At 58.4% G+C, this 27,928-nt stretch overlaps 8 protein-coding genes across 8 annotated transcripts; 3 read left to right on the forward strand and 5 right to left on the reverse strand.

Annotated features, from left to right (window-relative positions):
* Positions 1-262: 262 nt before the first annotated feature.
* Positions 263-1,981, forward strand: WHR41_00432 (uncharacterized protein; the record flags this gene model as incomplete). Its single annotated transcript, XM_069369038.1, has 2 exons — positions 263-810; positions 885-1,981. Exons 1-2 carry the CDS (start codon positions 744-746, stop codon positions 1,979-1,981), a joined length of 1,164 nt encoding a protein of 387 aa, XP_069234184.1. The 5' UTR covers positions 263-743.
* Positions 1,982-2,578: 597 nt separating this feature from the next.
* On the reverse strand, positions 2,579-5,096 carry WHR41_00433 (uncharacterized protein). Its single transcript, XM_069369039.1, has 3 exons — positions 4,695-5,096; positions 4,123-4,616; positions 2,579-4,063 (listed from the first exon to the last, which is right to left on the reverse strand). Exons 1-3 carry the CDS (start codon positions 5,055-5,057, stop codon positions 3,376-3,378), a joined length of 1,545 nt encoding a protein of 514 aa, XP_069234183.1. The 5' UTR covers positions 5,058-5,096; the 3' UTR covers positions 2,579-3,375.
* Positions 5,097-9,337: 4,241 nt separating this feature from the next.
* Positions 9,338-10,213, reverse strand: WHR41_00434 (uncharacterized protein; the record flags this gene model as incomplete). Its single annotated transcript, XM_069369040.1, has 1 exon — positions 9,338-10,213. One exon carries the CDS (start codon positions 10,211-10,213, stop codon positions 9,338-9,340), a length of 876 nt encoding a protein of 291 aa, XP_069234190.1.
* A 1,742-nt stretch (positions 10,214-11,955) lies between these two features.
* Positions 11,956-13,587, forward strand: WHR41_00435 (uncharacterized protein; the record flags this gene model as incomplete). Its single annotated transcript, XM_069369041.1, has 1 exon — positions 11,956-13,587. One exon carries the CDS (start codon positions 11,956-11,958, stop codon positions 13,585-13,587), a length of 1,632 nt encoding a protein of 543 aa, XP_069234189.1.
* An 810-nt stretch (positions 13,588-14,397) lies between these two features.
* Positions 14,398-16,748, reverse strand: WHR41_00436 (uncharacterized protein). The gene is made up of 2 exons (XM_069369042.1): positions 16,157-16,748; positions 14,398-16,096 (listed from the first exon to the last, which is right to left on the reverse strand). The coding sequence occupies exons 1-2, from the start codon at positions 16,734-16,736 to the stop codon at positions 14,700-14,702; spliced, it is 1,977 nt and encodes a 658-aa protein (XP_069234188.1). The 5' UTR covers positions 16,737-16,748; the 3' UTR covers positions 14,398-14,699.
* A 2,741-nt stretch (positions 16,749-19,489) lies between these two features.
* WHR41_00437 (uncharacterized protein) lies at positions 19,490-23,372 on the reverse strand. The gene is made up of 8 exons (XM_069369043.1): positions 22,736-23,372; positions 22,669-22,682; positions 22,197-22,615; positions 21,716-22,141; positions 21,307-21,659; positions 21,134-21,253; positions 20,548-21,075; positions 19,490-20,447 (listed from the first exon to the last, which is right to left on the reverse strand). The coding sequence occupies exons 1-8, from the start codon at positions 23,249-23,251 to the stop codon at positions 19,605-19,607; spliced, it is 3,219 nt and encodes a 1,072-aa protein (XP_069234187.1). The 5' UTR covers positions 23,252-23,372; the 3' UTR covers positions 19,490-19,604.
* A 1,289-nt stretch (positions 23,373-24,661) lies between these two features.
* On the reverse strand, positions 24,662-25,615 carry WHR41_00438 (uncharacterized protein; the record flags this gene model as incomplete). The annotated part of the gene is made up of 1 exon (XM_069369044.1): positions 24,662-25,615. One exon carries the CDS (start codon positions 25,613-25,615, stop codon positions 24,662-24,664), a length of 954 nt encoding a protein of 317 aa, XP_069234182.1.
* A 301-nt stretch (positions 25,616-25,916) lies between these two features.
* On the forward strand, positions 25,917-27,925 carry WHR41_00439 (uncharacterized protein). Its single transcript, XM_069369045.1, has 2 exons — positions 25,917-26,093; positions 26,181-27,925. The coding sequence occupies exons 1-2, from the start codon at positions 25,960-25,962 to the stop codon at positions 27,823-27,825; spliced, it is 1,779 nt and encodes a 592-aa protein (XP_069234181.1). The 5' UTR covers positions 25,917-25,959; the 3' UTR covers positions 27,826-27,925.
* Positions 27,926-27,928: the final 3 nt, after the last annotated feature.

Genomic DNA, 27,928 nt, shown 5'->3' on the forward strand with positions numbered 1-27,928 from the left:
CCCACCCGGGTCTTGAATGCAACTATAACCTGCTACCTTTCCTTCCATCATGTTTCACTCGTTTCTCCGAGTGCAAAGATTGGGTACTACAAGGATACACTGAGTCTGGCCACGTGCTCCGCCCAGATCGGCCTTACGCGGCGCTCACCGAGGCCATCAAGGCGATCGTCGCCAAGCGCCTCGCCAGCTGAGCGAAGGATCAGACTCTAACACCGCCGGCACCAGCCAGATTGGTTGCAAAACCACCCCATCCCCAACAAGGGAGGAGCGTGCGCCGGTCACTTTCGCTCACCATTCGCTCGACGGTGCGCTAGTCTTTTGCAAGTAAGCTCGTAATATCTGACATCGAGGCGCAGGAGCAGGCTGGTCCCTGTTGCGCGCACGAGAGCTGAATCGCTGTACGTGCTGCTCTCGCCTCGAACCTTTGCGCATTTCTCCTCTCCTCCCTTGAATTATCCGTGTCCTGTGTACAACATTTCTCTCAACATATCAGTCGTCTGCACTTCATCCAATTGCCAAAAAAATCCATCTTCGGACAAAGACACCGCGAAGAACCACGGTTCGGGCATCGCGTTGGGTACGGCTTCTTTTTCTGTCCCGAAGACCCTGTGGCTGCGCTGTGGGTGCGCTGCGCTCGTATTTCTTCACGCTCTCTCGGTTGGCGCTCTGCACGGAGGGCTTGAAGGATCCTAAAGGCGCTCTTGGGGGTTGCTTCTTTCCTTCGGGTATAGACACAAGCAGCCATGGGCGCAATACAGGCTGCGCTCTTCGCGATCGCGGCTTTGGGTGTCCGCGGTGCGCCAGTGGATGGTGAGTTGGTTTCTTTGGATCGCTTAAGAGCGCCACCACGCGAGGGAATGCAGTTCTGATGATCGCGAATGCAGAACCAACGTCGTGGCAGAACGAGACTACGAGCGCGACGACATCGACCACGTCTTCTGACGAAGGACGAGTGACCATCTTCGCGCCTGTAACAATGGAATCGCAGCTATCGCTCCTCCTGCCCGAATTCTCCACAACGCCTCCTGCACCCTCACCAGTCACCGAAATCACACAACTGTCGCTCGAAGTGGGAGGATCAAGTGGCGCCTCGTGGACGACCAGACGCGGAAGCTCAGGCTTGCGCCCCATCGTCCAGCCAACCGCGATCTCACTCGACCTGCCCGTGACCGACGACACGGGCTCCACGCGAACAACAGTCATCACAATCGCGCCCACCGCCCACCTCGAGCGCTCCGGCACAACCCTCCTCGTCCCGATCGAGACCACGACGCGCCCCGCGCAGCCCAAAGCCCCTCACGTCGAAAACCCCGGCTCCTCGCTCGACAACCCCGATCCGGCAACGACAGAGCCCCCAACGACCAGCGACGTCTCTCCCCCGCCAGACGTAACCTCAACCGCGCACGCCGAAAACTCCGGCGTCGAACTCGTCCTCCCCACCGAGCAGCCGCAAAGCGAAGACGAGGCCTCCCAGCCCAGCAACCCCCCGCAGACTCCCGCTCCAACACACGCCCCCGCCCCCTCCGCCATCAGACTAGGCACCACGTCGATCCTCGCCGGCGGAGCCCCCGTCACCCTCGACGGCGCCACGCTCTCCCTCGCGCCCTCCGGCGCCCTCCTGCTCAACGGCGCCACCGTCTCCTACGACGCTGTCGCTGGAGCCGGCCAGCCGGAGCCGGCGCTCGACACGCAGGCGCTGGCTTCGCTCGCTACAGCGCAGGCCTCGAATCCTACGGGTGGAGCGACGTCTGCAGGGGCCACTGAGAGCGGCGCGGGGACGGTGACGGAGACGACGTCTGCGAGCCGACTGACGCGGTCGTCGTCGGCTTCGACTACGGGCGACTCGACGGGCTCAAGCAGCGCGAGCGCCGCGCCGGCCGAGCAGACGGATAGCGGCGCGGGCGCGAGGGCGGTGGCGGCGGGGGCGTGGTCGGCGACTGGGCTGGTCGGGGTGCTGGGGTTGGTTGTGGGGGTGTTGTGATGCGGTGCGGTGGGTTTTCTTGCTACCTTATGTTTGTGGATGGTGATGCGATTTGCGGCGTTTGTAATGGGGCGAGTCTCTGCACGGATTTGGGTGGGCGCTGTGGTTCTGTGTAATGATTTGATTCTTTCTTTCTTTCTTTCTTTTCGGGATGGCGGTTGGACATGCACTTTGAGAAAAAGTACCTCAGCCGAAGACGATCGCAATTCATGGATGAAGTCGTAACCAAACAATCACAATCCACCTTGCATTGCCAAAGTCACCTGGAGATGCCTCACTATATATACACCTTGCGTACGACACGCTGGGCTTTCCCAAAGCGCGAGCCGGAGCTTACCTCAACTCACCTGCCCAATCGAAGCGCCACCTCAGATCAGGGGTTCCAAAGGACGAAAAGCGAAGCGCGTAGGCGGTCAGGACCTCTGGCAGATCGCGAGTCATCGTAAATCAATCAACCAGCCGACAAACACGATGCGGGCGGAGAAATGTGGATCGTTGCAGTGATTCCCGCGATCCAATGTCCGACAGGAACTAGCAGTGGACGAACACAAGACACTGGGAAACAGCGATGGGAAGCCACGTTTTGCAAATGAAGGGTACAAGAAAAATGACGTCTGATGATTGAACACAGCAGCTGTGAGAAAAAACTAGATAAATAAGTAAGAAAAGACATAACAAATCTCTCCGCCCGGAGTCCTCGTCCTCCTCTCGCTGGAAAGAGGCCAGATAATGAGACAAAGTTATCCCCTCGATGCTTCCTTCCCCCTCCTTCCTTTCCGTTCCTATCCTGATGAATAGACAGCTGGATAGATACCTACTGCAAACCGGTGCTCGACGCTTCGTCGTGTTTTTCCCTTCCAATCCGCGCTGATCGGCTTCAACCTCGTTGCCATTTGCGCGTTCCAGCTCCTCTGTTCCCGATCCCGATGGACGAGACGAGGAGTCGTGGCGGCGCGCAAGGCGACTCATCGGTACTGATACAGTGCTTTCTTCGGCGGAGCAAACCCGGTTCTGTTGAATGGCTTGAAATGAACAATAAAAGGACATGGGGTTTTTTTGGGTTTCCGGCGTCGAAGAAAAAAGGGAAAGAAGGCTTCCTTCCTGTGCCTGGATTTTGTGGGGTTTTGGGTTTCTTTTGTTTCTCCAAACATGCAAATGTGATTCCGATGAAGATTCGGTTAGGGGATTGTTGGGTTCCGTTATTCGTGAGAGTCTTGAAAGTCAATGGGAAAGCGTGCGCGCCCCGGGGCCGGGACAAGGACCGGGACCGGGAATATGTTGCTGTCATGATAGATTCGCGATGAACAAAGCAGTCAAGTCGTACTGATGATGCGTCGAGAGATACACTTTGGAAGGCTGAAGGGGTGGCGGCTTGCAAAAGCGGTGCCACCTCGTCAAGCGTCCATCTTTCCGAACATGCCTTCGTCGTCGTCGTGCTGGTGACGGGAAGCGTGCACGTCCTCGTCGGACATCTCTTCGTCCATGTCCACGTCCTCTTGCGGCTCCCTGTAGGGCATGCGGGAAGACGGACCGGGCACCGACGCGCCCTGGTATTTGGCAGGGAGCGGCGGGACGGGTGGTACGTCAGCAGGCAGCCCTGTAGGCACGCTGCTGGGCGTGCCGTACGAGCAACTGAGCAGACCGACTGCGGCCGCGAGGTCGGCCGGGTCTTCTTCGGGGTAGCTCTCTGCGATGCTGGTGTTGGCAGTGCCGGGCCGATTGCTGGAGGAGCTCCACTGTCGGTAGTGGTTGCCGAAGCCAGAAGTGCTGGGCGCGCTTTCCGAGAAGGCGGACTGGTAGGACCTGGAGTATGCGCTGCTGGAGGTGCTGTAGCGTTTGGCGTTGGGGTCGCGGTAAGCGTGTTCGCTTTGCGGAGGCGGTGAGGTCTCTGTCGAGCTGGGGTCGTCCTCGCGAAGGTCGGAGGAGCCGGAGGCGGCAGGAGAGGAAGCGTCACTGTCGTTCGCCGGAGTTCCATCCGCATTCATAGCCACCAACACAGACGCAGCCTCGAGCAGCTGCACCTGCTGGTGTTTTGAGATGAGCAGCTTGGAGGTGTACTGCCACTGGGGGGTGTGCTCCCAGCTGCGTATGGATCGTCAGCCTTAATTAAATCACAGCCCTACGGAAATTGCAATACGTACAGATGCTTGTTGAGGCAGCTGCCATGCTTGTACGCCTTGCCACAATGTTCACACTTGAGCTCGCCGGTGGCAGCCTTCTCTTTCTTGGTCAAGCCGGTGCCGTCGCTTGCCCTTCGTTTCGCTTTTGACTTGTCAACGGCGGGGAAGGAGGACAGCGAAGGACCGTCTGTGAGGACGCCGGCGGTGCTTCCGGTGCGGGCAGGCATGGATGCCTGGTGGGGAAAGCTGCTCGGCATGGAGGACTGCGCAGCGTCGCCAATGGCGGCCTTGGAGTTGCGGCGGTTGATGGCCACGGAGCCGTCGGCCACGCCGTTCTCGACAGCAGCCTCGAGGGCGGCCGGGTTGGCGGGCGCAAAGGACGAGCTCTTTCTTCTGTTGATGCGGCCGGCGCCGAGCGAGGTGGAGTGTGTACGGTTGTAGGGCTGGCGGGCAGGCAGGCTGGAGGGCGTCGAGCCGACGGAGAGACGGTGTTGGGTTGTTTGGCGTGACATGTCCTGGGGTGAGAGCGATTAGAAATGCAGGTACAGCAGGCAAGCTTTCGGGCCAGCGCCATGGGGCACAGGCGTGCATACCTTTGTTGCGGTCATGGCAGTGGGAGGCGGTGGATTGGGCGCGCTGGTCAATGGGCCGGGCGGACGAGGTGCCGGCTGACCTTTGAGCAGGCGGTTCTTTGTTGAGGGCGAATTGTTGGAAATGTTTCCTGGGAGCCTCGGAAGGCTGACACAGCCGCGAGCGCCGAGATCGCCAGAGGTGGCACTCAGCTGACAGGGTGCGGGCGAGACAGGTGATGGGCGGGGAGGCGGGCGGTGGTGAGGGTGGAGGGGGGATGCAGTAGCTCGTGCAGGCGGCGGCGTGGTATGGTGGGAGGGTGAGGGTGGTGAGGGCGAAGGCAGGTCAGACGGTCGGCGGCGAATAAGTTGGGCGAGCAACAACATTGCCCGCAGGCGCCGCACGAGGACAGCGCGCGAGACACAGCACTGGCGCTGGCGCCGGGCAGGCTGGCGGAGGGGAGCGGCGATCCACGATCGCTGCAGCCAGCAGGGCCAGCTGGGCCAGCACGGCCAGCCCGCACGGCCAGCTTCCCTGCCGGGCTGGCGCGGGCGCAGGCGCGCGAGTGGGGTCGGCCAATGGGCGCGCGCGCGCCGAGGGCAGGGGCCGCTGGTGTCTCCAGCAGCCAACGGTCACGGGCGCGGGCTGCGGAGAGCGAGGAGAGACTCGAGGAGAGGAGAGGAGAGACGACGGGCGACGCGCGACGGGCGACGAGCCCAGGCGAGACAGCAATCGCGATGGCCTGACGGGCATGTCGCGCAGGCGCTTTGCCATGCTTGCAATAGGTATTCCCCATGCTCCAGACCCCGTGCGAGCATACCTATCCAGGTATTGCGGCGACTCCTATTGCGAGCCTCCCACTGCGGAGAGCTGTGTACATACGTACCTATCAATACCTCGGGGCACCAACAGTCCCTGCGCTGCCTCAGGTCGCCCGCCCGCAGTCTAGAACGGGCGCTCCCTCACTCCCCTCGCCTCGCCTCGCCACCGCAGTCACGGGGCATCAGCGTCGTATTCCCTCCATACGTACATACGTACATACGTACCGCCGCGCGCGATTGCAACGTGTTGCCCGCGCCGGTTCGGACGCGCACTCCGAGAATGCCATCATCCCCCATGCGCCGTGCGCCGTGCGCCGCTGGTCAGTTGATGTCCCCACACGCCCGCACCGCCTGCGCCCTAGGCCCGTCTTAGGCGCGTGCGATAACCACCCACGCCCGCACCATTTGCTCCTCGCCGTGCGCGCCTTTCGCCTGCCACGCGCGATGTGGCGCCGACCGCCTGCGCGCATGGACGACCTGGGTGGATCCACGATGGTAATTATCCTCCGTCGATTGACCGTGACGCCAGGACTCCTGCCCTCGCCGACGAGCCCGCCGCCGTCACCATTGCGCATCCTCCGAGCCCGTGTCCGTCAGCCGCCGACGGCCTCCCTGCCCTCGGCGACTGATCTGTGTGTGATCTGTGATCGCCAGAATCCCACTCGCTTGCTGCCCTGTCAGCCTGCGAACATGCAAATCGCCATCTGCTCTGCGAAGATCGCCAGGCCGATCGCGCCTGCACTGATTGCTACACAGCATGGCTCCCGAAAAAAAAATTGTCTCTGTCCCCTATCGCAGCTTGCACCCTGTGAAAATGCTATCTTGGACCCTGCCTCCTAATCGCACTGCAGTCACGTAGTGCATGCTTCGTTCCTGCTTCTGATTGCGGCGCCCACCCTCGCTAGCGCCTCCGCCAGTTCCAGACAGAGCGCGAGGTCTGGCGTGCTGGGCCAAGGCACGGTGCCGGACCCAAGCGACCGCGGCCTTTGCAGTCTCGGGCTGCCGATAGGGCCACTGGATAAGCGACGCCACAGATAGCGCAATACTCGCGGCCACCTGTGCACATTATCATTGGCAGCGCCGTCAGCAGCACGTCTTCCGGCGAGATATGACTCTGTGCGATAACGTGCTGCGACCAGCGCTTGACGAACACGCGCCGGCCAGGCACCACGGTACCTTAATCTCCACGAGGCATTATCATTCTCCTCGTTATGATCCAGCGCGCGGAGCCTCGACTGGCCCCGCACGCACCCCGCCGCCGAGACACGCCTCGACACAGCCGCAAGCGCACAGGGATCCCCTCAATCTAATCATCACGCCCGCCGATGCGCCTGTTCTCCAGGAAAGTGCATCGGGGATCGACGCGACTAGGTAGGTATCTGCGGCTCACGGCGCAGCCGAATGCCGAATGCAGTTCAGGGCAGGACCAAAAAATTAAATCTGGCCGACAGACAGCCGCGGCGGCGTACACTATCGCTTGTAGACGGAGTGATTCGTTCATTGAAGTGTCTCCCAGCTCGCCTATTGGGTTTCCTTCCTACAGTCGTAGTCACCTTCATGCTGCACACCTCGCCATGCGCGGAGTATCTCATCGGCAGAAGCTTGGCCAGAAATTCACAAGATAGGTAGCCAAAGCCAAACTTCTCTCCGCCCTCTTCCCACCTATCAATCGCCTCAGGGTCGCGCAAGTAGACGGATAGACACGATACAGTAATACATCTCGAAACACGCTCGCTCGACCAAAGGGCCCCCGGACGGCCCCCCTCCCACGCACAAGCCCAATGCCTCACCGAGTCCAGAGCTCCAGTCCCATCCCCATCCCAATGCCCACAACTGCCGCCGCGCCTCCCAGACCCCGATTCCCCCTCCCCATGAAACGCCGCCTACGCAGCTGCTGCACCGCCCTGCCGCGCGCCGCGCATGAACCGGCACCAGCCAGTCTCGCCAGCGCAGGCCATTGCAGCACCGAATCCGCGGGAGGGGAGGGCCAAGTACAGCACCTACCTACCTCCCGCACGCCATGCTGACGGACATGACACCTTCCCAATCAATACAACCCGAGCTCGCGAGGCGGCCGGGCAGCAGCAGCGTGAGATCACTGTCATCGCAGTCCGAGCCGCGACCAAAAAAATAAAACACGTGCGGCGGCGTTTTTCCTGGCCCGGCTTTTCTGGGATCCGCTGAAAAGTCGCCGTCACTACTGCCCAGGGCCAGCGCAGCCAGCCAGCTAGGTCTCGACCGCCGCTCTCCAGAAAGAGAACATGTCCGCGCCGCAGAGTGAGCTCTGGGCTCGTCATCGCGCGGAGGAAGGCCTTGGGCGGACTCCACTGATTCTCAGAAGCTGCTACCGCCCGTCCCGTCTGTGACGGGGGAGATCCAATGGCTGTGCGTGAGACTGGGTTGGAGAGCCGGAGCCGCGTCCGCTGAGTGGAGGGCTGCCGTCGGGACAATTGCCACTTGGTTAGAAGTCACGTGCTAAGGGTTTCACGTGACGTGTACCGAGAGGGGGGGGGTTCTGGGTCTGCCTGCCTGTTTGTGAAGACGGGAGCTGGGATATTAATGAGTGTTCCGGTCTCGGAAGAACGGCGTGTAAGAGCTTCACCAGAGGTTTGCGTTGCTGCGCGTTTTCCAACCGTTTTTTCGGCGTACTTCGCGCCGCGAGTGCTCGTCCTAGGTGCTCCGCGCTTTGCTCGTCTGTAATCCCAACCCTAACCCTACCAGCCCTATTCGACCATCTGCCGTGTGAAGGGTTGGTTTACCAGCGCACTTCAGCAACGTAGGAAACAGGTAAAAGCCGTCTTTGTTTGTTGGCCGTTTTTTGCCATTTGAGGTGAGTCACTGCCGAGATACTTTTGTGCACGACGGCGTTGTGTTGCGGTTGAATCGTTGCTCTCCTTTCTCGCTGATCCAACATCAGTGCAGTCCATGAACACTGCTGACCGCGGGCCTACCCAACAAATACCAGACCTCTCGTTACAATTCTTGATACCCAATGAAACAATATGAACGGCCATATTTTCTCACGATGAAACAACCCTAGTTCGCATACTCGCAGGACCGGCAACAGCGCAGAACCACAAACTCCCCTCCAACAACCGCTTTGATAAGTCAACATCTTCCCGAGGGCGGTTTCCTTTTCCACGCCAATGGCCGGACACCAGAAGAAGGTGCCTGGCGTAGCGATGACCGACCGACGGAGAGACGGCGAAGCTCATCGTCTTGCCTTCTCTCGAATATTATAGCCGTCCCTTTTGTAAGCCCGGGTTCAGAAATACAGCTGCTCCGCTAGGCTGATACGACGCCCCTTCGACACCAGGACTCGCGCTGAATGTGGCATCGAGACTCGCGTGGTGAGGAGGGGTTTTGCAGGGCCATGGAAGGCGTTGTGGCAGCGATGATCAATGCTGCGGCATCGATCTCCGCCGCAGCTGGTCCACGCTGCGAACACTGGGAAGCGAGGCGAAGCTGTGGGATGGGATTGGCTGTGACACGTCTGCCTTGAGAGCTCTCAAGAAGAAATTACATGCGTGGTATGTGCATTTGCTATGGTACAATTTGTCCTTGCCGTTTGTTGGCGACAGAGTTATTTTCAGCGGCGGGGTGCCGGGAAGGAGAAAGCAGATGTACAAAGGTTGAAAACAAAAACGGTCGGGGGAGACCGAGAAACGAGAAGGAAGTTGCGTGACCGGCAAAGTAAGGCTCCGGTTGGCCTTGGGCTGGGATTGTGATTATGCAGTCTTTGTCGTCTTCCGAGAGATCGAACCAATCCATGACGAGTCGTAATCTGCGCTCGCTCGCTTCCGGAGCCAGTAACCCGGTGCCGTGTTTCCAATCGATCAGCACGCTCAAGTGAGAAGCATGCTAGGTGCGTGCTCAGTGGCGTACTTGTAGTACATCTCGGAGCACGCCTGCTCAACAGTATCGACGGTCCGCCAGATGAAGCTCAGCAGCGCCCGGACACTCGGCTGCTTCTTCTCGTAGTACCAGTACGACGTCAGCTCCTCCAGCCGCGTGATCGTCCATCCCCAGAGCCAGTGCAGCCAGCCGATGACATCGATCTTGCCGTCGCGCCAGGACGCCGCCGTGTTGCTGCGCGGGAACGGCGTGCTGGGAACCTTGCCATCAGGACAGCCGACGAAGTCACAGAGCAGCGGCCAGTTGGCGTCGCCGTCGTCAACCGTGAGCTCGAGGTAGCGCTCTGGCTGGCCGGCGAAGAACTCGCGCACGCGCGCCGTGTGGTTCGTGTACGACTGGCGGATCGTCTCCTCGTTGCCGTCGAACGTGACCGCGCCGTAGAAGTGCGAGTAGCCGATCCACTCGCCGCGGCCGACGTGGCGGCGCATCGACTTGAGCCAGGTGGCGTCGTCCTTGCGCAGGCTGAGGATGAACTTCGAGTCCGGGTATAGCTCCGCCATCTCGCGGTACAGGTGCGGCCAGGGCAGGTCCTCGAAGGCGTCGTAGAAGCGCGTCTGCTCTATCAGCGGCTCGTACTCGCCGTTCACGTACGAGTGCACCATGTGCCGGCTGCGGATGTCCTTCCAGCCCAGCCGCTTGTACCCGATCTGCGCGAGGGCATCGCCGAAGGAGGTCGTGCCGGTTTTGGAGAAGCCGATCACGAAGACTTTGGGTTTCAGGTTTTGGGGCGGCTGCGCGAGCTCGGTGCAGATGAGGACGATGATCGAGAAGAGCAGGACGGGGATTGCGAGCGATGAGGCCTGCATTGCGGGCAGATAATCCGCGAACGCGGCGTGGTGTTGTACGCAGACAGGACGCACCGCAGATCGCAGAGCCGAGGATCTGGTACCGAGCTCCTGACGGTGTAGAAAGACGCGGTATCACACGCTGCACCTACCTGCGACGACGTGACGTTGAAGGGCGGAGGGGGAGCGCACTCAACGGCGACCAGACAAGCCTTTTTCGCAAACCCTCAGATCATTTGACGGGTCCCGCTCCGCGTGCGGGTCTCGGCATCTTGGAGATGGGCAGACACGTGCATGTGTGCATACTGGTCGAGAGGTAGTTGTCCCCGACTTCTGTACAGGTGCATCTTGGAGCGGTGGGATGGAGACGCAGGTCGCGTCAGGGTCGAGATGGACAAGGCGATACACGCGCATCCGCGGGCGGCGTTCCGTCGCGTTTGGGCGCACACGCACACGCACGCAGGTCGGCTGTCACCGCGACAGAGCGACAAGCCGCGCGGTCAAGAGCTTGCGAATCTTATTAGGGGCGGAGGGTTGCGCACTCAGCCCTACCGATCCGATCGCCTGTTGAGGTCCTGAGGCGATGGTGAAATAACGATGACCGGCAGGAGGGTGCTACAAAGGCACGGCAGGCAATGGATCGGCAGCGCGCGCGTTGCAGCGAGCAGGAGTGTCGTGGTTCTGTGTCGCACCGCGTGCCGCCCACGGAGGCACAGCCACGTGCCGCGAACCCTGCGTGTGCGCTCACTTCTGTACTTCGATTGTACCTCACAGTACACGTCCGCCCGAAGAAAAGGGCACAACACACCGCCGCCCTCAGCAAGCGCGTAGCCGCCGGTCAACAGCGCACAGGCGGCGGGCTGCGTCACGGCGTGCTGTACTTGTTACAGCAGAGCAGAGCAGTCGTGGCGCTGTGGAGCGCCTCGTCACGCCGCCTATCTGGACCCTACGTGCACACTACAACGCGATACGCCGGACGAGTGGGACGGAACCTCGCGAGCTTGTGCTCATTCTAGGCGGCTTGGCTCGCGTGGCATCTGCCGTCAACGCATGTGTGCCGCCCACGACGGGTCAGCACCAAGCGTGTCATGAGCGCTCACCTCGCCACTTCCAGTCTGCGGCCATCTGGGCCTGCGAGCGCAGCAATGGCGGGTGGCGAACTGGCGTAGCGGGCGCTGCATGTTGTCTTAGGTTGTGGCTTGATAGCGCTACTGCGAGCCCTCGGCTGTCTTCAGCACCCTTCCCGGCGCTAGAAGAATGAAGCCCGCGCGGACCTCGACCGTTGTTGAGACGAAACTGATCGGCCCGGCCGTCTCCTTGCCCTGGCGAGAGCGTGCGTGCGTGCCCTCGATGGCAGAACCTGTTTGCGTTCGAAAGGCGTCGTTCATTATTGGGTGAAATCGCGTGTGAGACCTTGAGAAATGCTCGTGCAACCAGCCGATCGATACAGACCTGGATCAATGGCGGGCTGCAACACAGGTGTGGCCGACGGCTGTGGCGCGCCGTCTGTATTCAACGGCGAACCAACGCGGTCACACACCTCACGGGCCATGATCCATGCTCGTGCAGATTATCATTGGACGGCCCCTGTCACCTGGCTAGCGACACCAGGAAAATTAGGTGCTCCGCGCACCCTTTGCGATCATCCTTTCATTCTGTAGCTTCACCTGAGAGTGACCTCACCCAAGACGCCCCGCCCCATCCTCCGAGATGATTTGACCCGGACCTCCCATAGACACCTCACTGCTGGCTCCCTCAACACCATGACTGCGTTCCTTTGGCGGGCATTGTTCGCCGTGGTCGTTGTCGTGCTTGTTGCGCAAAACATCCTGCTCTGGCATTCTTCTGGCAAACCATCCGAACCTTCGATTCCTCTACCCAAGAATGGACACAGGCCCTCGAGTCAACCCGAGGAGAGCCACCCAGAGAGCCAAACAACTCTGGTGTCACATGAGTCGAACTGGACCTATGAGCCTCTGAAACATGCAGAGGACTTCACCCTCAATCGCCACAAGTGCGAGATAGCCTTCCCGGATCTCTGGTACGAAATCGACCGATCCGTCTCGTACTGGAAACACAACATCTCGCGCTCGATCACCGAAGACGACATCTCCCTCGACTGGCGCGAGAATGGCGCCTTCCGGGCCTTGATCCACAGGAACCAGCTTCGCATCATCGAAACAAAGGGCATCTTCACCCTCGAGGGCTCGCAGTTCCCCGAACGTGCAATCGCCGTCTGGCAGCAAATCCACCGCGCCCTCCTCGGCGCCACCGCAGCAGGAGAGACCCTCCCCTCCATTGAGTTCTCCGTGAGCGTGGACGATCGGCCCGACACCCCCGAGGAAGACCCCGAGGACACGCACACGCTCTGGTCCTTCTCCCGCAAATACGACAACCCCGCGCACGACCGCGCCTGGGTCATGCCGGACTTCAACTTCTGGTCCTGGCGCGGCGTGGCCGGCTCCTTCACCGAGATGCGCGCCCGCGGCAAGCAGCTGGACGAGTACATCGAGGACAAGATCCAGAAGGCCGTGTGGCGCGGCGTGGTCTGGACGAACCCGGACGTGCGCGCGCCGCTGCTCGAGGCGACGCAGGGCAAGCCCTGGGCCGACGTCGTCGAGTTCGACTGGATGACGCACGCCAACTTCATCCCCATGGAGGACTTCTGCCGCTACGCGCTCCTCGTGCACACCGAGGGCCGCTCGTGGTCCGGCCGCCTGAAGTACCTGCTCAACTGCGACTCCGTCACCATGATCCACGACCGCGAGTGGACCGCGCACTACTACAGCCTGCTGAAGGACAGCGGGCCCGGCCAGAACTACGTGTCCGTCAAGCGCGACTTCTCGGATCTGAGGGAGAAGGTGCTGCACCAGCTGACGGACGTGCGCGACGCGCAGAGGATCGCGAACAACGCCGTGGCGACCTTCCGCGACCGCTACCTGACGCTCGCGGCGGAGACGTGCTACTGGAGGCGGATGATCCAGTCGTGGAGTGATATTGCGTTCAGCCCGGAGGTCTACGAGGATGTGGAGAAGAATATTACGGGCAAGATGAAGACGAAGCGGATGCTGAGGGGCATTGCGTTCGAGGAGATGGTGACGCAGGGTGCGAGGCGGGATGAATACCCGCCTACGCCGAAGGAGGAGGAACCTGCTGAGGGAGAGGGAGAAGAGGGAGAGGTTGAGGGAGAAGGTGAAGGTGAGGACGAGGGCGAGGGCGAGGGAGAAGGCGAGGGAGAAGGACAGGGCGAAGGCGAGGGCAGCGAAGCAGAGACGAAAGAGGGGGCTCACGGGACGAACGAGGGCGGGAGCAGCAGTGATGGATCGGACAAGGAAGGCGGAGGAGCAGACGCTCCACAGACCAGCAGCGCTGCCAAACACGGCCAGACAGGGTGAAGTGGCCCTTCACGAAGTTGTTCGACATTCATGGCCACGCCCTCTGGACTGCCTCGCCGCTCCTCGGGCGATTGTTGCAGCGCATCCGCAAAAGGAGGTAGGCAAGCCAGAAAGCGAGGGATCAGGGAAAGCCGTCATTATCCGACGGCGGAAGTCTCAAGCCGCGATGCGTTTGATTGCCGATGGGAACATCCACCGAGACCACGGGCCGTGCTCTCCCGCGCTCGTTTCAAAAGAAAAGGCTGAACCCAGCATTCCTAGCTTGCAGAAGACGAAGAGCGAATGGCGTACGAGCAGAAAGAAACGAACACCAGCCCGCGCGAGGCGGCGATTCGCGCACAGAAGAATCAAGGAGTCTGCATGACGAGAGGCGAACGGGACGGATTTTTGCATTTACACTAATGATCTTGCTGTTGAGCGTTTGTTGTACATACCAACTGTTGATTTGGATGGCGTTGGCTTTTTGACGGATCTACGACAGATCCATGATCCAGGTTTGGATGTTTCGAGTCTTGCGATCCAGAATCTCGGATAAAGTCTGAGAAATTCAAGGGAATATTTAACATCCTTCTCGGGAATTTCGGTATCTTTCGTCAAAAGCGTGATAAGGAAGAGCTCCAGACACGATGAGGAGAGTCGATGCGACTAGGAAGGGCAAGGTCGAGAACTGTGTTGAAGGCAATTCGACTGTGCTTCAATTTCACCCATAGAGTGCTAGCCAAGGGGCGGCAATTGGAGCTTAAGAACGAAACTGACAAGAGCCGCGGAAACATTTTCTTTTCCGAAGGGCGTGCACATTTAGAAGGAACATGAGGTTATCATTCATTCAATTGTCATGACTTTGCCATCCACTAAGAAGGACATCCAGTCGCAGGAATGCTTCTATCATTTCCTCTATCGTTTGCGCCTGCTCGGCATGATCGTAGTGCTTGACGACGCGCAATGCGAAGCGCGACATGAAAATGCAACAACGGGGCGCGCTCCGTTTCGCCGACACACGGCGCCTCTTCGCTGCTCCCATGCAATTACCGAAAACGCTTGAAACCATGCGGTCCTATTGGAGGAACCGCACGACTGGAGAAAACACGCTTGAAGAAAGAGCAAAAGATTGCTTAGAAAGAGAAGCCTCCGGGGAAGCCTCCCCTGCCTCCGCCGCCGAAGGGGTTGCCGCCCCGTCCGCCTCCTCCGCCGCCGTTCATCATGTTGAAGAGCATCTCCGGGTCGATCTGGACACCACCGCCCATGCCGCCCATGCCTCCCATTCCTCCCATGCCGCCCGGGAAGCCACCACCGAAGCCTTCGGTCGGGTCCATGAGGTCTGCGCCGGAGTCGAACTGCTGTCTCTTCTGCGGGTCGGTGAGGACCTCGTGCGCCTCAGAAATGTCCTTGAAGCGCTCCTCGGCCTCGGCGTTGCCGGGGTTCTTGTCCGGGTGGTGCTTGACGGCGAGCTTCTTGTACGCGCGCTTGATCTCGTGCTCGCTGGCGTCCTTGTCGACGCCGAGGATCTTGTAGTGGTCCTTGCGCTTGCTCTTCTTGAGCTCGAGCTCGGCGTTGCGGATGTCCTTGGCGATGTTGGGCTCCTCGGGGTTCTGCTCCTGGATGCTCTTGTACGCCCTCACGGCCTCTTCCCAGTCGCCGCCCTCGCCGAGCGCCTTCGCGCGGGTCTTGCGCGCCTTGACGTAGGACGGATCGAGCTTGATAGCTTGGTCGCAGTCCTGGATGACCTGATCCCACTGCTTGAGCTTCGTGTAGCACATGGCGCGGTTGTTCAGGATCTTCGAGTTGGTGCCCTTGTTTGTCGGGTCGATCTCGAGCGCTGATGTGTATACGTCCACGGCTTGCTGGAAGCGGCCGGCCTTGAAGTGCGTGTTACCCTCCTCTTTGGTCCTGTCCAGCTTCTGCACCATTCTCAGATACTTGACGGCATCCTTGAAGTCCGGGTCGCAGGCCAGCGCTTGCCTGAAGTGCTGGATCGCCTTGTCGTTTTCGCCCTGCGCGTAGAGCGCGCGGCCTCTGAGCACCAGCGCATCGGGGTCTGCGTTGTTCGACCGCAGCATGCCCATGGCGATGTTCTGTGCATCTCCCAACGCATTCACGTTGCCCATCTTCAGATACGCTTCACCACGGAGCAGCTTCCACTTGCGCGGCGGCTGGACGGTGAAGCCCAAGCCCTTCTCGGCCTGATCGATGCCGAACAAGACCATCGATCCCGCGGTGCCTGTCTTCAGATGCTCTTCTGCCTGTGTAATGTGCTGCTTCATCTGCTGCGCGGGAGCCCTGTCCTTGGCAGACGCAGGCGGGTCTATCCGATCGAACACATCCAATGCTTCCTCTGGGCGTCCGAGAGCTGTGTAAATCCTGGCCATTCTCAGCAGAACCTTGGCGTTCTTCGGATCGATCTCCTCTGCTTGTTTGCAGTCTTCGAGCGCCAAGACATACTGGTGAGCGGCCATAAATGCTGCAGCGCGGTTGGACAGGTAGGTCGCAGATTTCTTGTCAGCCTCAATGGCTACAGATCGTTAGCTAAAACGTGACACTGTGACATGCGACAATTTCATTTGACACCCACCCTTTGTGTACTCTTCGATCGCCTTGTCATACTGCTGGGCCTTGAAAAACTTGTTTCCCGCTTCCTTGCACTTCTCAGCATCCACCGCAGGAGGTGGCGAGTTCGAGGGCGACCTGTGCGGTGGAGGCGGAGGCGCGGCATCGTCGCTGTGGTCGCCGTTTACTGCGTTTCCGTTGGTGTTGGGGAAAGCCCCGGGCGTTTGCGGCGCAGGCGTCGATTCCTGCATAGGCTCGCCGGCCTCGTCTTTCGGGCTGCCCATGTTTGCAGAGTTCTGCAGAGCGCTCAAGCGCCTGAGCTCCTCGGGTGGGAGGTTGAGAGGGTGCGAGTCGGAGGATCGCCTGCGGGCGCCGAAAGTCCTGTTGCGGCGCGGGCTTTTCGGCTGCTTCTCTCGCTCACGCTGCTGTTCCTTCACGAAGGAACTCCGGCTTTTCTTGTCGGGCGACGACAGCGGGGACCTCGCGGTTTGCGCTTGGACGGGATCCACTGACGGGCGTCGGGGGGCGTCGATGGAGTCGCCGTGCTTGTCGAGCGGGTGGGGGACGGAGGGCGAGGATTTCTTGCGGGCGAAGATTGACGGCATCGGAGAGTCGAAGAAAAGGCAGGGTCACCTGACACAAAAGTCTATCAGGGAATGGCCTGCGTGCACGTAGTGCGTTCGGCGGGAGGGCGGGTAGGCGCAGAGGGAGCACCATTCGAGTGGGTGAGAGAGCCTCTAGCGCACCGGCTGCCCGCTGCCCGCCCGTGTGGCGTTCGAGAAGCTTCCATCATCAATATCTTGGCGTGGTTGCGATGTCGCCCTCACGTGCTCGGTGAAGTGAAGTGTTTCACGCGTCTGTGAAGCATCGCTCGACAAAGGACATCTTCAGTGACATACTCCTCATCATCTGGACCATGCTTGAGAGCTTGTGAACCAATGGCTCGTGCCATGCCTGCTAGGACTACATACCTACTGTCTTGACGCCCAACATCCGCAGACCGATGATCCTGTGTCTCAGGATCGTCATCCCGAGCAAAACTATGAATGTTCACTTAGTGAAGAGCTCACGGGAAGAGAATCATGTGATTGAACAATGGCACATGTGTATCTGCAGTCATCCGCGCCTTTACCGTATCGTCTAATTAAACAATACCGCCGCCCCAAGTACACCGTCGCCATACCATCAAGCATGAACATTGCATTGTTCGACCCAAGCTTTACAAACATAGTCCAGACAGCGTGGCCCGCAGGAACGATAGCGACGCGTTGGCCGATGCGGCGCGCGACTCAATATGTGTCTGTGAGATATCCTGTGAGGACTGTATCAATTTGACAACGCTGTATCCAACGAGCGATAGCGAAACAATAGAAATCCAGAGCGAGTGCCTTCCAGTATTGGCGATAGCGTCAAGCCGAACCACCAAAAGGCTGCTGCCAGAATCGGTGCGGCGACAAGAAAACCAAATAATTTGTCTTCAGGCTGTGTAGAGGCTCGTTGTCCTGAGCGCGGACTCTGGCGAGATGCAGGTCCCAGAATCGTGGCAGAAACGTGAGGAAAGCCTCCGCTGAGAATGCTAGATTGACCAGCGAGCACTGCCTTGCGTCGAAACCGAAGCCATCGACGAAGAGGACGGAGAAGACCTTACCTCGAACTCGCAATAAATGCTCGAGGGACCTAAAAGCTGAATCAGGCAGCTCAGCTAAGAATGCGACGACGTGATTGGCTCGGATAACCCCGGCGCTAGCTGCGGTACCACAAACACATGCCTCTGCACCCGCTAGATTTATATGTGCCTCGACTTGCCTCGAGGCCTAAAGGTAAGGTAAACCATCAAAAGTACTGCAGAATGAGCGTATTTACTGGAGAGGCAGGAAGGGATTGGTTTTGCAAAATCTGCGGAAACCAGGGAACTTCTGTGTGCGACTGGGAGAGAGTCCTGAAGGTCCAAACTGACGGTCGATCGCCCAGATCTCCCGTTGGAGGATTTTGAGGGCCGGCTTTCCTTCATTGCGAAGCAAAGCAGCATTGAGAGTCTGGACATGGCTGCTGATAAGCCAAAGACCCCTGGCCTCGACGGGTGTCAGTCAGACTGCTCCTGTTCTTCAGGCGATGAAAGACTGTCCATTTCAACGACGATGTGCTGACAAGAGTTGCCGTGGCAGGTCCTATTCCCAGAGCAACGACAGCCCCGCTGATCCAGACTTGAAAGACCCATATCCTTGCTTCAGCATCGAACATGTCCTCGAGGGTGCTGACCGCAACAGTCGTCGGAAGCGCATTCATGAATGCACATACCACGCGGCCCACGATGATCGCGGCGAATTTAGGAAGTCCGACCACAATGATGGAACTTGCAGTGAAGTTAGCACTTCCTAAGACATAGAGCATCCGCCCTCCCCACGCTTCGGCGACAGGCGCCAGCAGAAGACCGCCGAAAGCCTGTGCCAACAGGTATGTTGTAGTGAAGCACGCGACCGCGCCTCTGGCAAAGAATTAAAGATCTGCGGCTGCTGCAACCGCAATCGACGAGCCTGTGTTGCTCACAAGGGTCGTATAAACCTCCATGGAGCAGATTACGGCAGCACAGTACCACTTTCGAATGGTAGACCAGTTCCGCGGGTGAAGACTGCTGTCAGGCTGGAATGCGACGACTCTGGTATTGCTCACATCGATATCTCGAGAAGCTAGAGCGTCTGCGACCTGACATGGAATCTTGACCAAGGGGTTTTCTTGGATGCAAGGGTCTCCCGATGAAGCCGAAGAAGCCGAAGACGCCGAAGATACCGATACGGATCGTTACGAAGCCGTTTAAGAGGCCAACGAGCCATCCTTATAACTGCTGCCCTGCGTAGTCACACTTACAGTGTCCACGGTGAGCAATTTTCCATCATGAAAGCACTTGTCGACCTCCGTCCGTGCTACACAATCTTTCCTAGAAAGCAAACGCGAGAGTGGGAGCAAATGCAAGCATCATTCTTGACTGCCAGGAGAAAGGAGGCATGACTGCCAAACACTGAGTGATTTTCTAGGGATCTGGCTGAAAGGAAAGCCAGTGTCATGACTGTTGCCACAACAAGCCCTTAACGGCCTCCATTGAGCACCGATTCGATGTGCACAGCTCTGAGATCTCGTCGGATATCATCGTGGATGTGACGATGAGGTAACTTCCCCGTAGCAACGGGCACATCCCAGTCATGATTATTTGAGACATATAGTCTTGTAGCCAAAGAATGTAATTTTGAAATACGACGATCGATCATGACTCCTCAGTGCTACTTGGTGCTGCGTAAGACCAAAAGGCGCACTGAACATTACAGCACAAATTTCAGACGAGCTCATGCACCAAGCGTGGGAGTTTCTTTCTAGCTTGTAGCCTTTTGGATTGGTGCTGCTACATAGCGTATGCTAACAAATGCTTACGAAAATCTTTTTGGTCTGCATAGCTTAACGCTCGATGAATGTATCTGCATCTAAGCCCAGCTCAGCGTCCAGTCCTTAGCCCAAGCGCCCTCCTCAGTCAGGCTCTCCAAGCCCTTGATGCTCACGACCTTGCTCGTGCTGTTGTACTTGACGTCCGCCGTGCCGTTCAGCTGGGCGCCGTTGAGCGTCACCATGCTGGGCGCGCTCTGGACACCGAGAATAGTGACATTGGCAAGCTTGTTGCTGTCCTCGTACAAGCCGCGGCCAGAAGCGTAGAGCGAGCCGTTGGTGGCGGTGAAGTCCACGAAGAGCGAAGACTCCGGCTCGATGCTCTCGCCGTCGTCGACGTACAGCTGACCTGTGGCCGCGCCGTCGGCGTCCAGCGCGGCGATCAGCGACCACGAGCTGTTCCTCGATTCGGCCGTCGTGTAGAGGGCTTCCTGCTGGGGCAGGACCGCGCCGCCGCGGATGTATACGGGAATGTGGCCCAGGGGTGCGTCGATGGTGTGGTTGACGCCGGGCTGCGCGTCGAAGGCGGCCTGCGAGTACCAGTCGTACCACTTCTCGCCATCGCCGACGCCGGGGAAGACACCGCCACGGCTGGTGAGGCCTTGGCCGAGAACTGGGGTGATCAGGAGGTTGGGTCCGAGGAGGAACTGGTTGTCAATGGCGGCTAGGGAGGGGTCGTTGGGGAACTCCCAGCTGAGGGCGCGCATGACGGTGCTGCCAGTGGTGTGAGAGAGGTGGAAGAGCGTGTACATGTAGGGCAGAAGAGAGTAGCGGATCGCCATGGCCTTGCGGGAGGCTTCGGCGACAGATGCCCAGACGTAAGCTTCTTGCGGGTTAGCGGACAGAGTGTTGTGGTTACGGTAGAATGGGAAGAATGCAGAGACCTATGCAGGTGTTAGCGACTTTGAACAGCGTCTGGGATAATGTGCGTGATGGCACCACTAAGGTGCGGTCGATCGACACTAAGATGATTATCCCACATACCTGCATCCATCTGTTGCAAAGCTCTTCATCCGAGTTACCGCCGAAACCGCAGGTATCGACACCGAACATGGGAATCCCGAACAGGGCGAAGTTCAGCGCCTGGGAAATGCTGAAGTACATGTATGCGAACAAGCTCGCGTTGTCACCGCCCCAGTGGCCAGCCCATTTACCGGAACCAGCAAAGGTGGAACGTCCAATGATGAACGGACGCTTGCCAGGGAAAATGTCCAGGAGCGCATGGTATGTTGCATTAAGGATTTGGTGACCGAAGAGGTTGTGGACATCGTACTCTTCGATGCCATCTGCGTGCGTGGCGTTGGGGCTAACGGCGTGTACGGCCAGGTCGCCGTTGACGTTGTTGATCACGTACGGTGGCTGGTTGACGTTGCGGACGCCAGGCGTGACAGAGGACGTGAAGTAGGGCTGAGTAGCGGTCTCTGTGGGAGTCGCTGATGCAACACTCGATGCTTGAGAAGCAGAGAGGGAGGATGCCACGGCTGCCTCAGTGCTGTTAGTGAGGTTGAATCCCTACATGAAAGAAAATGGTTAGCTTCGGTCCATATCTCCGATTGTTAGTGGAACAAACCTCGGGGTATGTGAAGATCCTCATGCTAGGCTCTCCAGGGAGAGCGAACGGGGGATGAACCGGGTTGAGCGACAGGTTCCCAGTGCCGCAAGAGCCAATGCAGAATGAGCTAGCTTCGCTCTGTATCATATGTTAGTCGCTTGTTCGTCGGTGGTTCGGAATTTCAACCTCACCATGTCAATCCAGATGCCAGAGAACTTGCTGACATTGTAATGAGCACGCATGGAGTCACTCCACCAAGAGACAGCCTCGGAAGTGTGCCAGTCAGGGAAGACGGTGTATCCTGGCCAGACAGAGCCGATGTACTCGGATCCATCCGCGTTGCTCAAGAAGACGCCACGCTCATGACCATCAGAGTAAACACTGTAGCTGTCGGTGGCATTGTCGGGGTTGGGAATGTAGATAGCCGAGTCCACAATCGGGATGTAATGCTGTCCGTTCTTCTCGAGCATGTCGAAGAATGCAACACCGTCCTCGGCGGAGAACGTGTTCGGATCTTGGGTGAAGTCGCGGTATTGGAACATGTCTGCGAAAACCGGTTAGAATGAGCTTCAGAAAGTGATACCTCCGATGAAAACTTACAGTCAATATCATGCCAGATAGTCTCCAGGGGAATGCCAGCGTCCCTATAGGCGTTCACGACATCTGTGGTCTCGCTCCAATTTTTGTAGCCCCAACGGCACTGATGGAAGCCGAAGCCCCAGTACGACTGCATGGCAGGCAAGCCGACAGCACCGGTCTGGTACTGTTTGGTGACCTCTTCTTGAGTGGGACCGTCGAAGAAATAGAGATCTATCGATCCTCCAAGTGCGCGCCAAGTCAGGTTGGTCGGAAGCATGAGAGCCTCCATGGCGTGGGCGCTGCGCTGGTAGACACCGTGGCTCCGGCCGATGTAGTCGCCCTTCGCGCTGGCATTTTGCGATGTGACGAGCTTGTGCGAGCCGTTCTTCTCGTCAATCTCGTAGTACCTAGTGTCGAGATAGAACGGGTGATTGCCGTAGATGTTGCCTAGGTTCTCTCGTCAGAATTTGTTGCGACGACACGATTGATCCACGCAACGCACCATCAATGGGATCGGCAGCATCGGCAGCATAGAAGGTCGCCGTGAAGTTGTTGCCGAGCTTCAATCCGTGGATTCTCTCACCCATGCCATAGAGGTTGTAGTTCTCAGGCAGCTGGGTGACGAATTCAATGAACTGGTTCTCGTAGACCAACACGCTACCCCTCGTATCGTAAAGAACATCTCCAGTCGATTTGCGCACAACCGTGAAGGAGAAGCTAGGATCATTGCTCCAGCTGAACTGAAGATCGATGTTCTCCGTCTCAGGCTCGGGGACACCCTGTTGCGGCAGGTCGACGAGCTCTGGAGACAGAACGTAATGAGTGATATTGCTGCTGTCCAGATGCAGAGGCTTGATGTTGACGTTCAGACGATGAGCGTCCTGGACGTTGACGGTCAAGTTGAGAGTCTCAATGTCGGTACTAAGAACTTGTTAGTGAAGTTCCACCCGGCGAGCGTTGCGGTTGTGACTCGCCCATAGACGTTGCACTGCATCTTTATCAGCATCTGTGTTCACGCACAAGCCATTTTCGGGTGCTTACAGGCGCGCCTGCCAGGGTCAGGATAGCGGAGAACCCAGTCGCGGTCTTCTCAACATCGCTGGCCGTGTAGCCAGGGCACACGTCTTGAGCTTGCACAGCATGAGGGTCTTGCACATTCGGGAGCAAGTTTGGCCCAATGTCTGCTGATGCAGGTACTGTGAAAGCGTTGCTGAAAGTCGTAGCCGTGCCATCGATGGTCGCCGTAATCACGCTGTTGGTGGTCGGGCTTCCTGTGGCGGACCCAGCATATGAGGAAGCGTTCTGTCCCGCAGCAAGAGACGAAGACGCGAGAGCGAGCAGAGCGCTCTTCATTGATCCAAGGCGCGCCATGACGGCGGATTCGGATTGGTCAACCAACTGGCGTTGTGGACCGAGTGCCGTAACCGACTGAGGACTTTTCGATGTAGTAAGGGAAGTGCTCAGAGTGCCCAAGGTGAGCGAAGTGACATAAACGAGAAACGCGATCAAGACACAGCGAACAAGTCGTCCTCGACTCTTATACCATTGACCAGCCATTTTGAGGCTCCGCTCATCTCCACAGGGGAGGTGATCAGCGTCACGACGTCAACTAGACTGGTGCCGCCGCCGTCCGATCCGCTATATACTTTTGGTCCCTGCCGTGACGACCCCGCAAAGTGGAGAAATAGATGGAGGAAGGACAAGAATCGAAGCGAGCGGATGGCGCCGTGAGCTTGATGAGTCCCAAGAGTGCCGCGAGCGTTTGAACGATGGGGAGCCGATGGTGCACTACATGCGGCGAGGGACCGTGGGACCGTGGCGTGACATGTCAGGTTTTGGTCAAGCGCGCATTAATCGATGACATAGGCTCGCCCGCGTGGTAGAGTTTCTGCGAGAAAAGGACCGACAGCTCGAGCGATGTCTCGCTCAAACGGGCACTTGCCGTGGATGAAGTTGGGGTTGAGTTTGCGCTTGATGCTTGGTCTTGCTTAGGGGATCGTTTGGCACGCGGGACCACCTGGGGATCTGCGGGCGGCGGCTGAGTGTGGATGTCACGGAGCTTTTGTCGGCGGTTGTGCGTCGTTAGACTGATGAGGCAGATCGTCAATAATCAGAGTCTCCACTGGAGCAGGCTCCATCGAACAACAATGCATTGACTTCTGAAGCGTGCCGGTTCATGAATGCGCTACACAACGTGATCGCTGGTCTCAACAGCCGTTTGCCGTGCTCCAGTAAAAATTTGGGTGACACCTGACCCGGCTGGACGCATGGTACGGTGAAGGAGACCTGATCATATAGGGGACCCTCGGGACAAACACAGACGAAATCAATTGACTCTTCGGCACTTTAGGAAGACGGAGTTGTTGTGTGCCCAGCATGATCACGATCCGGTATGGTGACAACAGAGCGCGCAGGGAATTTGGCATGAAAGTCTCTTCGTAAGGTTAGTGGTCTAGTGAGGTGGTAAAGTCTCGTTGTGTATGGGATGTGCTCTGGTACTTTATTATGATATGGGCCGGAGCATAATACTGCTGAATATTCGTCGTCAGATACTGCATCGTGTCCGTGGAGCCGCTGATGCAATCGTAAATGGGCGATGACTCGGATACTACCGCATAGATCCGGGAGTACAAAAGTTTAATGTGCACGATCATAAGTGCCCCAGCCAAAAGAGCCGAGTCCCAGGGCAGGAACTGGTGGATACTGGCCAAAATCACGCAGTGGATACGCACTGCTATTAGTTATGGTACTATCGACGCCGCAATGGTCAAGACCCACGCGAGATACGAGCTGTCTCTGCGCGTGAGCAAAGCGATGCATATGCTGTTCTAAGCGAGCGTGGGCTCCCAGAGTGCTCAAGCTCCCTCTGTGCAGTGGTGAAAAGGTCAAAGGAAAAGGGTGGCCCGGAACGCCGCGCTCAGGATATGTACCCAAAGAAACCCCAGGACACAAGGAAATCGAATCCAATCAACAACACCTTCCTCGGCTCTTTGGCCGGCCGAGCTTGAACACATCGGCCCAGTCGCCGCCTCCGCCTCCTACACCGCCTTGTCTTCTTCGCTTGCGCACTGAGCCGTACCCTTCGGACGTCAGGCCGGATCTGATGCTCGACCCGTCGTCGTAGCGATAGTAGTCTGCGTCGCCGTACTGGATGCCTGATCTAGGGTCATCCGGGTCTATTTCTCCTAGCTCGATCTTCGTCAAGATGGTGCTGGCGAGCTTGTGAAAGACCTCGTCCACGCCTTCACCCGTCAGGGCGCTGACTTCCAAGCAGGCAGGTATCCTATTCTGAGACGCCCAATCTGACGCTGTCGAGGCGGGCACTGCTCGACCGGCCTCAGACACGGTGGCACGTTGCTGGGACCCCAAGCTGGGCATGAAGGTACTGGAAGCTGTCGAGTGCAGGCTGTTGGGCTCATCCAGTAGATTCGGCCGAACGCTCGCATCTGCCACATCGACTTTGTTTCCGGTGACCAGGACGGAGAGGTTTGGGCTTGCTAGAGCTCTGGCGTCGCCCAGGAAGGTAGGAAGCTCTTGGAACGATCTGTAGCTGCTGACATCGTAGACCAGGATAGCGCCGGCGGCGCCGCGGTAGTAGCTCCTGCTCACGCTCCTGAACCGTTCTGTGCCCGCAGTATCCCATAGCTGTAGCTTGATCCTCCTCCTTCGCACTTGTGTGCCGACCTTGACAATCTTGCTCGCGAACTCCACGCCTATCGTTTGGCTGGAGAGAACCCTCCACTCGTCCTTCACAAAGCGGTGTAGCAGACACGACTTTCCCGTGCCCGACGGTCCGAGCAAGATGATCTTCGCGAGGTAGTCGTACATGGAGCCCATCTCCTGGCCTTCATCGTGCCCGGATCCATCGTAGTCTGTGCCAGAGCGCGAGGAAGCCGTCGAGGCTCGCCGGTTCCGCGGCATGGTTGCGATGGTCGGCGGAGGATGGTTGCTGTTGCTGGGCGGGAAGGGGTTCGCGCCTAGTTCCGCCTTGCGAAGAAATACATGCTGGCTCTCAAGCCACAACAGTGGTCGTACACGCCGTCGTGGGACAAACCGCTAAGGTGACCGTGAGTGACAGGCAGGGCTCAACCCTCGGCCAGTGATACGCATCGGATCATGGCGCCGCCAGTGCCCGCGTGACATAATTTGGCGCCTGAGGCAGCAGCACGTGGAGATGGCGCCGAGGGCAAGCTTCAGCCGCCCGTGATGAGAGTGGACTTCTACGGTGGACAAGGACGAGCTGCCAACCATAAGGCTGGGCCACCATGCCTAAGAAGTACGACTGGACCGACAAACGAGACATCTGCTACAACGTTTACGTCGAGCAGGGGAAACTTTTGCGAGAACTGAAAGAATACCTCTGTGATGCGCTGGGAGTCGCTCATGAGGACCTTCCATCGTAGGTGTTCATAGGGCTTGCCACAGATGAATGATCCAAGCCAGCATTACGGACCGTTCTAGTGTATAGTATCTGATTGCCGAACAGAACCCAGACATTTCTCCGGCAGTTCAAACAATGGAACTTTCCACCACGCTTCAACAAGCTCCCAGCGGAGGAGGAAGCCAGGCTGGTTGAGCGCATCAAACAGCTCTGGGAGCTGAATTACAACAATGGCGAAATGACCGCATTTCTAAACAGTGAAGGCTGGAATCTCACGGAGCTCCGGCTTGCAACTCTGCGACGCAAACATAGACTCATTTTGAGGGCAGAGTCCAATTACGTCGACAAGGCGCCGCAGCAGGAGGCGACTAATCACGACAATGCGGATAATCATCCTTCTGATAATTCACTTGCGCAGCAACACTTTAATTTTGCCGGCCTCCAAGGCCAGCAACAATCTTTGTTGGCCGGAGATCTGCCATACCAGACAGTGTCCGAGCCATACGGCGCAGCACCCTCAACCAGTCCATCGAGCCAGCGGAAACGCGCCCAGGATCTCCAACAGCAGAGCGATGAGCTTCTGCAGACGAACAAGCGACGCAGACGCATTCGTGGCCTTGGCCCACTGCCCCCAGACGCACCCGGTATGCCGCCGAGATACAAATCCGAGACCTCATTGAACGAGTGCAAAGCGTTTCTTTGGCTGGACAACGAGCGGTACCAGGCATTACGCAGACAGTACATGGAAATCTGCAACGAGATGGGCATTTCGAAAAAACGACTCTGCGAGCCTGGGCAGTGGGAAGTGAGCAAAGACCGCCTCATCGCGGAGAACGCGCATCTCAATGCAATCATGCACGCTCCCAACCCGGAGCCTGAGAAGCTCAGCAATGCACTCGAAATCATCTGCGCGGATGTCACGAAGCGCATCCGGGTGATGAACACGCAGATCACCATGCAAGACGCGAACAACGGCCTGCGCCTCAACCCAACCCAGAGCAAGCAAATCCGGCATCTGTTCTACGAGATCTTGGAGAAAGACGATTACACGTCAAGGCTGGAGTTCGGCGACGAACGGTGGGAGCAGCTGATTCAGTTGTGGTTCTCCAAGTCTGAAATCTTGGCCCGCATAGAACGTGAGGGCATCGACGAACAGATCCAGAAGTATCTCAATGTTCTCACACGGGACGCAGTCAAACGTCTCACGGATAGCAAGGCCAAGAAAGACCCCGCCAGGCGCGCATGGACCGAAGGCACGTATGGACCGGGCCCCGGAGCCGCGACTCGCACGCCTTCAGGGGCAGGCAAGACACCGAAGGCGCCGAGAAGGCCAGCCCAGCGAGGCCGGCAGAGCGCGGGCACAGCAGCCCTGGATCCGACATTGAACATGTTCGCGTCGAACCCTCCGGCGCCGTCGCCTTTGCCGCTGCCCATCCAAGCGGAGTTTATCCTGGCCCCCGAGTCGCGGCTGGTGGGCTACCATCCCAAAGTGTGGCCGAGCACGCTGGAGACATGCTCGATCGCGGGCGTGCACAAAGCAGGCAGCAACAAGACCGGCGCCGCGCGCATAGGCACTGTCGTGGGCATACTGAGAGGAGCCGCGGAGGAGAACGACGACCTGGCCGGCGGAAAAGAGACGCAGCGCTTGATTGGGACGCATGACGACCTTGTCGCGTATCTGCAAGCTGCGAAGGACTCGGCGGGTGGGAAAGTGGTCTTTCTGATTGAGTTGAGAGGGGGGTATGCTTAGGTAGATTTATGTATGCATTGCGGCCAGATTGCCTCCGGCAGACATGCAGATGTTCCTCTTCTCGCAGGAGTGTTTCCTTGTAGTAAAGAGGCGTCCAGGAACA

Source organism: Cladosporium halotolerans (assembly GCF_011745625.1).
Source record: "Cladosporium halotolerans strain TM138-S3 chromosome Unknown Sca1, whole genome shotgun sequence".
NCBI classification, from domain to species: domain Eukaryota; kingdom Fungi; phylum Ascomycota; class Dothideomycetes; order Cladosporiales; family Cladosporiaceae; genus Cladosporium; species Cladosporium halotolerans.